This window comes from Sminthopsis crassicaudata, chromosome 1, assembly GCF_048593235.1.
Source record: "Sminthopsis crassicaudata isolate SCR6 chromosome 1, ASM4859323v1, whole genome shotgun sequence".
In the NCBI taxonomy this organism is placed as follows: Eukaryota; Metazoa; Chordata; class Mammalia; order Dasyuromorphia; family Dasyuridae; genus Sminthopsis; species Sminthopsis crassicaudata.
In genome coordinates this window covers 382,598,895-382,611,179 of record NC_133617.1, presented here as the reverse complement: position 1 = coordinate 382,611,179, position 12,285 = coordinate 382,598,895, and the positions used below count along the sequence as shown (strand labels likewise).

Genomic DNA, 12,285 nt, shown 5'->3' with positions numbered 1-12,285 from the left:
AACATATGTCTATATAACAAATAATAAAATTTATGAACAATATATATGTCATATATATGCATATATATTCATACATAAACTATTTCTCTCCAATTTCCTATAACATGTATAATCACGTATATAATTTTCAGACTTTTTTCCCCCCAGATAATTGAGGATGGTAAAGCTAATTTGGGGCTGAAAAGCCTTCCTATCAATTCATATCTGAATTGCTAAATTCTAGACCCATCTATTCTTTCTTTCTTGAAAGGCTGCAGTTCCAGTGGGGAATATCCTAAACTTAGAAGGAGAAGATCTAGGTTCAGGTTTAAATTTGCCCCTTTACTAGATGTTTAAGTTGGTCCATTTAACGTCTCAGAGTCTTCTGTAACATGGATATAATAGAACATGCTTTACCTACCTCAATGAATAGTTGTAAGTAGCAAGTAAGAAAATGTAGTTAAAGTGCTTTGCAATCTATAAGCACTTAGCTAAATGTTAGTTATTATTTTTCTGCTAATCATCAAATGAGTGCTGGTTTCTCATTGGTTTCCCAACAGATTGGCTTGGATACTTCCTACTGGACTTTTGTGAATGCTTTTTCCATTTTTGGTAGCATTGCTCTTTACTTTGGCATCATGTTTGACTTTCACAGCGCAGGAATCCATGTTCTCTTCCCATCTGCTTTCCAATTCACAGGTCAGTTCTTTCCATATTCCCAACATAAATTACCAAAAGTGCCTCTTTTTTTTTTCAACTTCTGATGGGAATAAACTGTATATAGTGCTATTTTGACCTAGAAATTGTTTCCTTCTCTAAAAATTTGGTTCAAAGAAAAAAATTAAAATCTACTTATATTCTAATATTCTATAAGATTTCTATAAATCTCTTTTCTCCTACAGCAATCCAGAAATTTTGACAAGGCTTATTTCTTCATCCCTTTGTTCAGACACAAAGTAATCCCAGTGTCTTGACAGCTAATTGCCAGAAACTGCTCACTGTGTTAATTAAGTAATTACTGGCACTGCAAAAGTTAAAAAAAAAAAAATTCTATGGTTCCTTTGAACTTACAATCATAATGCACAAAACAATAACTGGGCAAAATTAGCCATAGGGGATGTCAATTATTGCATCTAACTTGGTTCTTTGGATTGGATTACAAAATTTATTTCTGAATTAATAGTCATTGGTCCAGATCTAATAAATGTTTATTGGAGTTTCAAAATTAAGTCTGGCAAAAACTACAAATCAATCAATTACTTTTTTAAAAAATGAAAGGACTTAATTTGATCTTCTTATATGTGTAATATGTACAACACAGGATTATGGTGATGAGCATTTTTCAATTATATAGTCAATTCAGTTTTATCCATAATAGGAGACTGGTATTGTGCATAATCCAAAAGGCTTTATAATTGATGTTAATTTTTTTCCCCAGAAGGGTTATGGAGAATAGGGTTAGCACAGTTACTTCTTACTTTTTTACTTTGCTTAGACTGAAAGTCCATTATTTGTGCTCCATGGAAATGTTTTGAGAGGTTTGGGAATTTGGGAGGAGAGGTGGAGATAGTATCCTGGATTCAACAAATCAATTATGTACTTTCCATATACATAAATATCCAAGGGTTAATTCTGTCTTTTAGATAGAGAGAATGTCATTTTCAACTAACAAAATGTATACCTCTCTATTATCATTCTTATAGGAACTGCTCCAAATGCCCTGAGACAGCCATATCTTTGGTTGACCATCATTTTAACTGTTGCAGTGTGCTTACTTCCCATTATTGCCTTACGTTTCCTGTCTATGACAATCTGGCCATCAGAAAGCGATAAGGTAGGTAGAAGCATAATGCTCTTTTAATTCAACAGGAATTTATTATTAATAATAGCAAATATTAATAAATGATTATTATTTGCATTATGGACAAGTAGGTGGCACAATGGATAGAGTGCTGTCTCTGCAGTTGGGAAGATTATTCTTTCTGAGTTCAAATCCCTCTTCAGACATTTACTAGCAATGTCACTCTGGATAATTCACTTAACCTGGTTTGCCTTAATTTTTTCATCTGTAAAGTGAGCTGGACAAACAACTCTGGTATCTCTGTCAAGAAAACCCCAAATGGGGTCACAGAAAGTTAGATGTGACTAAAAAATGCCTGAATTACATCATTATAGGCAAAGCATCATACTAGGTACTAAGGATATAAGGAAGAAACAAAACAGTGAATGCCCTCAGGAAGCTCATAATTGAATAAGGGATAGAAGATGGTTATTTAAATAAGTAAGATTCCAGGTATAATGTGATGAAAGGTGCATAGCTTATTTTTGAACTATATATATAAATACATTTATTTTTGAACTAAACTATCCTCCTACATTTCTATTATTTTAGTTTTCTTTCGTTACTTCTCTTCTTTCTATATCCTTAAAGTAGGTTTTTTCAAATGTCCGTCCTTTTTCATCAATTCTTTCTATAATCTTTTTTCTTTTTCTTTTTCTTCCCTAATATCTTTCCTCTTTCCTAATCTCTTTTAGTTATATAACTTTAACCTATTCATCCAATGCAGATGACTCCTACAGGTCTAGCCCTGACCTCCCTCCTGTGCTCTAGAACAAAGCCCTATATGAGGTTTTGTATCTGAATGTGGGAGGGTCATGGAAAATTTGGCAATAGTGAAAGGTTTCTGAATACAATTACCAAAAATTAATTCAAAATCAAACATGTAACAAATGCAAGGTGTTTCTGATAGCACTTGCCTATGTGCATCACACAATTTCACTGCGGCCTTGGTTCTGAACATACAACATGCACACTTTGCCCTGCTCATGCATAAATACTGCCAGAAATAGTTCGGCTCAGTTTCAAGATGGAATCACTTAAAAATGTCTTGGGTGAAAAAGGGTCATGAGTAGAAAAAAGTTTAAGACTCCCTGCTCCAGGACAATACGGCTCTCGACAACTACAAACTCAGTGTGGCCCAAAGCAAGCTAAAATCTACTTCTTGTTCTAACTTCACTGTTTCTGATAGTCACACCATAATTCCTGGAATCTTCCACATTTTAAACCAGTGTCATTTTGATTCTGCCCTCTTTATTACTTCTTCAGACTCTCACTACATCTTAGGCATTGCACCTCCATAATAGCTTTCATATTCAGGCTCCTCTTTCTGTTTCCACTACTTCTCTCTTGGTACATACTTTCATTATTGGAGCAGCTAGGTGGCGCAGTGGATAGAGCACCAGCCCTGAAGTCAGGAGGACCTGAGTTCAAATTTGGTCTGAGACACTTAACACTTTCTAGCTGTGGGACTGGGCAAGTCACTTAATCCCAATTGCCTCAACAACAACATACTCTCATTATAATTTGCCTTGAACTGTTGCAGCTGGCCTCCCATCAGACCATCATCTCTGACCCTGCTCCCCTCCATACTGGGATAATCTTCCTTATAATCAGGTCATTCCTCTGGGAAATAACATTGGGCCATAGATAGAACATTGGAAAGATAAAGTTCCTGGATTCCTGATCACATCACTTAGCACCTCTGTGACCTTGCCCAGTTTCATTAACCTCTAAAGGTTTCCTTTTTGTTCTCTACAAAATGAGATTGAACTAGATGATCTACAAGGTCTCTTCCAGATATAAATCTATAATCCCATGATATTCTGGGGGGAAAATCCAATGATTTCTTATTGACTACTGAATCTTTACTCAATCAAACTACTTTGCTTGGAATTCAAAGCCTTTTACAATTTGTCAGGTTTTTGTCTTTCCTATCTTATATTATTACCTTCTATATAATTTATATTCGTTACAATGGTCTGCTCTCTGCTCCTGAACATATCCTTTCTTTTCCAATTCTTTTCCTTGGCTCATTCCTTGTTCTGGAATGAATTCCCTTCCTATCTTTATCCATTCTCTCAAGTCTAGGTCATCATCACCTCTTCTATGAAGAATTCCTTGATCTCTGTCTCTCGGCTATTAAAGAACATATTTGTACTTTACCAGGCTGACCTTGTGTATATAAAGAGTAATTTTGATCATGAACATTCAAACAGGATTCACAGCCACGCCCTCACCTGAAGTAGAGTATAGCTAGCCAACTTATATTCTTACTGTTAGGTCAAAGAGAAAAGCAATAAATTAAAGGTAGTTCAGAACTGAAAGAGGACAATTTTATTCTCAGGTGAACATTGGTAATAAGTACTGCTACTTATCATCTGCTACTCTGCCAATTAATGCAGGAAAGCTATTTATGACTCACTTTTTGGATCTGATATCCTGGTATTTTTCGGGGTACAAACATGAAATAACACATCTAAAATAAATGCTACCTACACACGCACACATACACACAATTGAAAGATAGGTTGGGAGAGAATACTGCAATGCTAAGAGAAGGAAGTACAAAGTTAGGAAATTGATGAAGCGCTATGGTCAGTGGGCCACAAGTAAATGTGATTGGAACATTCTAGGAGCAAGTACTCCAAGTCAGCCAGTGTTTTCCATTGGCCTGCCTTTCGATAGCATTCTTTCCCATTACAACACATTTATTTCTCTATAGTTTCTTCATGTTGACAATACTGACAAGTCTTTGCAATGATGTCAGTTTCTGTAGAAGTACAGCTAAGACATTCCTAAGCTCCTGCTTCTACCCCTTTTGTCCCCCTGCAACCTTTTATCCTGACCTCACATGGGATTTTTTTGTTGTTGTTGTTCTATACCTTTTAAAATATACTCATCCTGGAATATCTCCTTTTCTAGTCATCAGGGTTGGTTAGCTCTCTGCTAGACTGTGTAAGGTCCCAAGAAGGCAACAACCAAATAAGATTCCTTATTTCTCTCAATATTTAAAGCATGCACATTAGGCACTTATTTGAAGAATGAATACATGAGCCTAGTTTTTAAATATGTTACTTTTAGAGATGACAATATATACTCACGGAATTATCCAGCAAATACTTGGAAATGTAGGATTGAAATACAAGCATAAATTCAATCCTGAAGATTAGGGAATACTGGATCATATTTGAATACAGGATTGAGATAGATAATCAAGAGTATAGAGAGTAAGGAAAACTTCATCCTCTCCAAACAAAGGAAAGATAAGAGCAAAGTAGTAGAGAAGTTGAAGGACTCAAAATTATTAGTTTTCTCAGTAAAGTACATGATAAGACCTTTTGTTCAGAAAGTAGTAAGGAGGTACACTTGAGTGTTCAAGGTGTGTGGGAAAGGTTTGGAATAATTGTATGGGATGTAATAGAATATGGATAAAAAGATTACTATGTTCATGTAAGAGTAGATAGCATAAATTTATAGTGGACCAATCAGCATGAATTTACACTGTTTTTATTTTTTGCTGAGGCAATTGGGATTAAGTGTCTTGCCCAGAATCATACACCTATTAAGTGTCTGTCTCAGGCCCTCCTGACTTCAGGGAAAGTGCTCTATTCAGGCACCATCTAGCTGCCCCCAAAATGTGGGACTTTAGTTGGTCCTTTGAGAGCATTCAAACAATCCATTTGCCTTAACCTCATGCATTCATTTCCTTATTGTAGATTCAGAAAAGTCGTAAAAAGTATAAAGCAGAAGAGCAATGGAAACGAAGGCAAAATGTGTTTCGAAGGGGAGTATCATCTCGTCGCTCTGCTTATGCTTTCTCCCATCAACGGGGATATGCTGACCTCATCTCCTCAGGACGCAGCATACGCAAAAAGCGAGCTCCATTGGATGCAATAATAGCTGATGGAACTGCAGAATATAGACGAACTGTTGACAGCTGATGTGAATTTTTTCATGAAAATAGTTCTAATAGAATAATTGCACAAAGAAAAAGATACCTATATATACATATATATATATATTTTTATGACCGACTCTCAGGACTTTTTTTTAATTGAATTTGATACAAGGATATTGAAGATGAGTGACCTTTATACATGAAAAACTGCTTGGTTGGGACTATTAAAAATTAAGCCAAGAATGGGTATTTTTAAAATTCCTTTAATCAAACATTTATATTCATGAAACTAAAACTTGTGCAAAAATATTTGTTACTCAAAAGGTTGGTTTTTTTAAATCTTAAACTCATTGTAATGTGACACTTGAAACAGCAAGGAAAAATTGTTAATACTTAAGATATGTAAAAAAATGAAAACTAATGTCTCCTGTCAGTAATATTCAACACAAACAACTAAGATGTTCATTTAGCCCTCTATGCCACTATATTAATATGATTTTTATCTAAGTGGATACCAGCAAAAGAGTATAATTTAAAATTCTTTATCTTGGAGCTGAGAGTTCCAAAGGCTTTTGCAGAGTCATAAAGGGGCTGCATGGTTTTATGCTCTCCTTGCTTTTAGGATATTTGGTTTAACAAATTAGTGCAATCCAAAAAAGCACATTGAATTTGGCCTATATCTCCTTTGTTTCTTTTTAGTGCAAATCTTATATAGAACATTAAAACAATTTTTCGTCTTCTCAAAGTATGTTTTTTGGAAAGCTCCTCAAGTCCTACTATAAGAGCCTTCTCTTCTAAAAAGAAAATCTACATTTTTTGTTTGTAATACAACTGTGTAAATGTGGGAAATAGTGATAAATCACCAAATATTTTGCAGAGCTTTCTTTTGAGAAGCAAACTTTTGTGCCTATCTATATATATAAAGTATTTTTATAAGAGAAATGATTAACAAAGACCTCATTCTTCTTCACTAGGATGTTTCTAGAGCTGCCTTGAGGAAAAGAAAAGGATATTATTAACCACATTTTGAAGGATGTTAGTATGTGTTCATTTCAAAATATCATTTTAGTTTAATTATGGGAAACATCCTTTAAAGAGGTAAAAACTCTTTTTGTCCAAATGATTTCCTTATTCTGTCAAAAACTTACACTAGTTTCTTTTGCTAGTGAAGATATAAACATGTTTCACCAATACTGCCTTCTACCAACACGCTGCTACTCAATGTTAAAAATGTCTGCCTGTATCATTAAAGGAGTTTTAAAATGTACATAGTTCTTCCAGGTGCGACAAGAGAATGTATAGTTCTTCATTATTGTGGAAATAAATTAAGAAAGTTTACAACTTTTCCTTTATCATGTGAATAAAAAGGAATGTAAAATTTACTTTTTTTTTAGGCAATTGGGGTTAAGTGACTTACCCAGGGTCACACAGCTAGAAAGTGTTAAGTGTCTGAGGCCAGATTTGAACTCAGGTTCTCCTGACTTCAGGGCTGGTGCTCTATCCACTGCACCACCTGGCTGCCCCTACTTTTTTTTTTAAACAAAGATAAACTGAGTGTATAATTCTTTCAATTTCATATTTCTCTTCTGTTTTGTGGTAATTGAATGTGGGAAAGATTGACAATGCGAATGTGTCAAAGACATACTGTAGGGTGCAATATTAATCTTAATATGCAAATTGCTTATTTCCTTTTATCTGTAAATCTGAGATTTTATGTGTAAATATTTTGTTTAAAGAGTAATAAATGCTTTAGTAATATATCTTGGAAAATGATCGTGTTTTTACAGATACATGAAACTTTTTTTTCAAAGTGGTAAATGTAGAAGGGAATCTGATTGGAGTTCAATTTTGTGAAGTATGATTCACAGTGATGAGGCTAGAAATTGAAGTAGTTTAAAGTTTTAATACAGAAGTGAGTATTCTATGAGACAGTAGAGTGAAAGGAGCAATAAGTTGGAGTTCAAGACCTGAGATGCATATAAGTTGCTAATTTTTGTTAAAGTTCCCTCTTCTAAGGGAATTTGATAGAACCTGTGAGTGGCTAGGTCAAGGTAAACATAAGGCACTGAAATAAATTGAATTAATTTCAAAATATATATTCTTAAGATATTCAGTAACCATGCAATTGATAGATGTATTTTCCAAGAAACAGATTAATTTATAGCCACAAATATCACACACACACACTCTTCTCAAACTAAACATTATTGTGAGTTCAATGGAAATAAATGGGAACAGATCTCTCTCTCTGACATGGAAAACAATGTAATTAAACACAAACCCAGATTCTAAAGATACAAAGATTTTATTTTTAAAGTTAGATGGTGCCTTTTATATTATAATGTAGTAATCAGGATAAACCATTGAATTAATTAATGCTATGTGTGCTATTTGGAGTGTGTGAATAGTTGTTTAGTCTCTTCATCTCATTTTACTGCCTTTGATTTAATAACAGATATTTATCTAAATGAGGGTATTGGTTGTAAATAGATAGCCACTCTAGAAAAGGAAAGGCACTTTAAGCCTAGTATGTCCTAGTTAAGAATTATTCAAGGGTAATTCTTATAGCCAGGAGGGCTAGAGAAGAAACAGAGATGATGCAAGTCTTCAAGCCTCTCAAAGTGGGCCTAATCTAACTGCCTGGGAAAATACCTGCACTGTCAGATCAACTTGGAGTGCAACAAGTAGGAAGACTGCCTAGCTTCCCCTTCTTAATTGAAAAGGTCCCATCTGTGACGTGTCAATGATGCTTTATCAGCTTCCCATACATTCTAGAGGAAGCTTATAAGGAGGCAAGGTCTATTTCCAGATTTATGATTAGGGATCTTTGAATACTGTAGTTGTTTGAGGGGGCAAAGGAAGGAGAAATGAGGACAGAGAATCCAACTCATGATAGTATAGAATGATGGGGGTGGAGGGCTGGAAACTGCTGGATCTGAGGTAAAGTTTCTTGGATTAAAATCTAACTCTGCAATATTCCATTTAAAATAACTGTCAATAGTATAAAATATTTGGGAATCTTATCTGCCAAGGGAAAGTCAGGAACTATATGAGCAAAACTACAAAACACTTTCCATACAAATAAAGTTAGATCTAAACAATTGAAAAAATATTAAGTGCTGCTGGACAGATTGAGTGAATATAATAAAGATGACAATATTACCTCAATTAATCTACTTATTTAGTGCTATACCAATCAGACTCCCAAGAAACTTTTAATGACCTAGAAAAAATAACAACAAAATTCATCTGGAAGAACAAGAATTTCTAGGGAACTAATGAAAAAAAAAAATCAAATGAAGGTGGCCTAGCTGTACTTGATCTAAAACTATATTACAAAACAGCAGGCACCAAAACCATTTGGTATTGGCTAAGAAATAGACTAGTTGATCAGTGGCATAGATTAGGTTCACAGGACAAAATAATCAATGACTATAATAATCTAGTGTTTGACAAACCCAAAGACCCCAGTTTTTTGGGATAAGAATTCACTATTTGACAAAAACTGCTGGGAAAATTGGAAATTAGCATGGCAGAAACTAGGCATTGACCCACACTTAACACCATACAACCAAGATAAGATCAAAATGGGTTCGAGATCTAAATATAAAGAATGAGATTATAAATAAATTTGAAGAACATAGGATAGTTTACCTTTCAGACCTGTGGAGGAGGAAGGAATTTATGACCAAAAAAGAACTAGAGATCATTATTGATCACAAAATAGAAAATTTTGATTATATTAAGTTAAAAAGCTTTTGTACAAACAAAACTAATGCAGGCAAGATTAGAAGGGAAGCAATAAGTTAAGAAAACATTTTTACATCCAAAGGATGTGATAAAGGCCTCATTTCTAAAATATATAGAGAGAATTGACTCTATAAGAAATCAAGCCATTCTCCAATTAATAAATGGTCAAAGTTTATGAACAGACAATTTTTGGATGAAGAAATTGAAACTATTTCTAGTCATATGAAAGGTGTTCCAAATCATTATTGATCAGAGAAATGCAAATTAGGACAACTCTGAGATACCACTATACACCTGTCAGATTGGCTATGATGACAGGAAAAGATAACAAATGTTGGAGGGGATGTGGGAAAACTGGAACACTGATGCATTGTTGGTGGAGTTGTAAACTGATCCAAACATTGTAGAGACCAATTTGGAACTATACTCAAAAAGTTATCAAACTGTAAATACCCTTTGATCCAGCAGTGTTACTACTGGGCTATATCCCAAAAAGATCTTAAAGGAGGGAAAGGGACCAAGATGTGCAAAAATATTTGTGGCAGCCCTTTTTGTAGTGACTAGAAACTGGAAATTGAATGGAGAATTAGAGAATGGCTGAATAAATTACAGTATATGAATGTTATGGAATATTATTGATCTATAAGAATTGAGAAGCAATCAGCTACCCTCCACTTTCTTTGACCCATCTGTGGAAACACTTCTACCAAGGTGTGATCGTTGCACATGCTAGTGTTCCTTGGAGTCACAGGTGAGAGTTAGGTGATAGATTGCTATGGGCCAGAACTCTGAACTTGAAACAAAGAATTCTTACAAGGTACTAAGTCAGTGGAATTGATAGAGACAATAGTTATCTACTTTAGCTTGGTTCAGTATGATTGATTTAATCCTACAAGATGTTATGGGTCAGAATTTGAAACAAGGTATTAAGTGGAATTGAGGAGACAATGGTTAAATCTAGTTTAGCATTGATTTAATCCTACAACAAATAATGGTTTCCTAGTAATTTAATGATTGGTGTATACTCAGTGTAAGATATATAAGGAGGAGCTGTCAGGGCCAGAAAGACGAGCACACTAGAAGCTCTCAGAGCCTCAGCCAGGATTCAGTCGGGGAGATTCAAAAGCCAGAGAAGGCAGGCAGGAGGAGCTCAAGCTCTCAGAACCAAGACTACCAAAGGCCTCCAAGAGAGCTAGCCAAAGCCCCAGGAAAAGAGACAAGTCTTTGAAAGAGATAATAAAGGATTTGGACTTTAATACCTGGCTGCATTTGGGATGATTACTGAACTGAAACTAAGGCTGTCTCCAGAGACCCCAAGAAAACCCCAACAAGAGAATATTACATTTTAGAGAAGAATATTACAATAGACCCAAAAGTGAATGATTTCAGCAGAGGTACTGCTCCTCTTCCTTGAACATCCAAATATGAGTGGAACCTAGTTTATGTAGCCAGTCTCATAGAAATTTTGAATTTATATATTTATATTTATTAATAGGCTTTCAGAAAAATTGAAAGCATTTAGAGAGCAGTAAAAATCTTTGATGGAAGTTTGACTTTAATATGATTTTAACTGTTATTCTGAGGAGAACAATTAAATGTCATTCTTAGTGAAACTAAAACTAAGTTAATTCTCACTGTGGAGAAAAATAGCTAACTCTTTTTAGGAAGAACAATGTTGGTACTGGCAGCTAAGTGGGGTAGTGGATAGAGCTCTGGGGCTGGAGTCAGGAAGATCTGAGTTCAAATCTGGCCTCAGATACTACTGATGTATGACTCCAGGCAAGTCCCTTAATCCTGTTTGCCTCAGTTTCCTCATCTGTAAAGTGAACTGGAGAAGAAAATAGCAAAACACTCCAATGTCTTTGCCAAGAAAATCCCAAATTGGGTCACAGAGTAAGACACAGATGAAATGACTCAATAACAATGTTGGTACTAGAAAACTGACAGTTTTTATAGCCTAAAGATTTCTCCCAGGTTTTGGAGGTGAAGGGACATAAGTAAATAAGATATAAGTAGACATTTGTAGCCAAAAGCAAAATAATAATAATTTTTAAAAAGACAACCTATAGCCAAAGTGAACTAAAGCTGGTACTAGGTTAAACCTGCAGATATGGTAATTGGTGAGAGAATTCAGATTAATCTTTTCTTCTGATTTCCCAGAATATGGAGGTGACTGGTCATCAACAGAATCACATAAAAATGTTTAAATGATTAATACTTCATTATTCAATGCTTTCAACAAATCTCAGTGATGATTATTTAAGATTCAGTATTTAAGATTGAAAAAGGAAAAATTGATAATTTGAGAACAAATTTCCCTGGTTTTGTAAACCAAGGTGGGGGCTTAAACTGATTGGAGAGAATTTTATAATATAATTAATTTTTATGTAGTTTCAGAACATACTCCAAATTTTGAGATTAGAGAGGGGGAAAAATTAATAAAGGGATGAATAAGTAGCAGCTAAGTATGGCAGGGTGGGGAGGACCGATATGTTTGTCCTCATGAGTACGTGAAAGGTATCGCTCATATTCAACCTCACATAGCCATATCTCACAGGCTGTGATCCACGAACAATAAAATAAAACCTCTATTTGGGCATGTTCCTTAAAGCATTGCGTTGTATCTGTTACCTTCACAATCTATCATCCCCATTCTTTAGCAAAATTTCTTACCATTAGATTGAAACATGCATTCAGGGACTGAGTCTGGTGGAGAATGCAGTACTGGCCATATTCTTCTTAGTACCTCAAATGGAAATTGTGATATGAAATTATAGATTTGTTAGAGGGATCATCACACTACCACCCACTCTCCTCA

The 12,285-nt window shown here is 34.8% G+C and overlaps 1 protein-coding gene across 2 annotated transcripts in view; it reads left to right on the top strand.

The window, feature by feature from the left end:
* ATP8B1 (ATPase phospholipid transporting 8B1) overlaps window positions 1-7,487 on the top strand; it is a 136,935-nt gene extending 129,448 nt beyond the window's left edge. For both annotated transcript variants that reach the window (XM_074279431.1, XM_074279430.1), the window contains exons 26-28: window positions 540-678; window positions 1,683-1,813; window positions 5,536-7,487. In XM_074279431.1, the coding sequence (XP_074135532.1) occupies window positions 540-678; window positions 1,683-1,813; window positions 5,536-5,760 (495 nt within the window). In that variant the 3' untranslated portion in view covers window positions 5,761-7,487. The remainder of the gene's footprint in view (window positions 1-539; window positions 679-1,682; window positions 1,814-5,535) is intronic.
* Window positions 7,488-12,285: the final 4,798 nt, after the last annotated feature.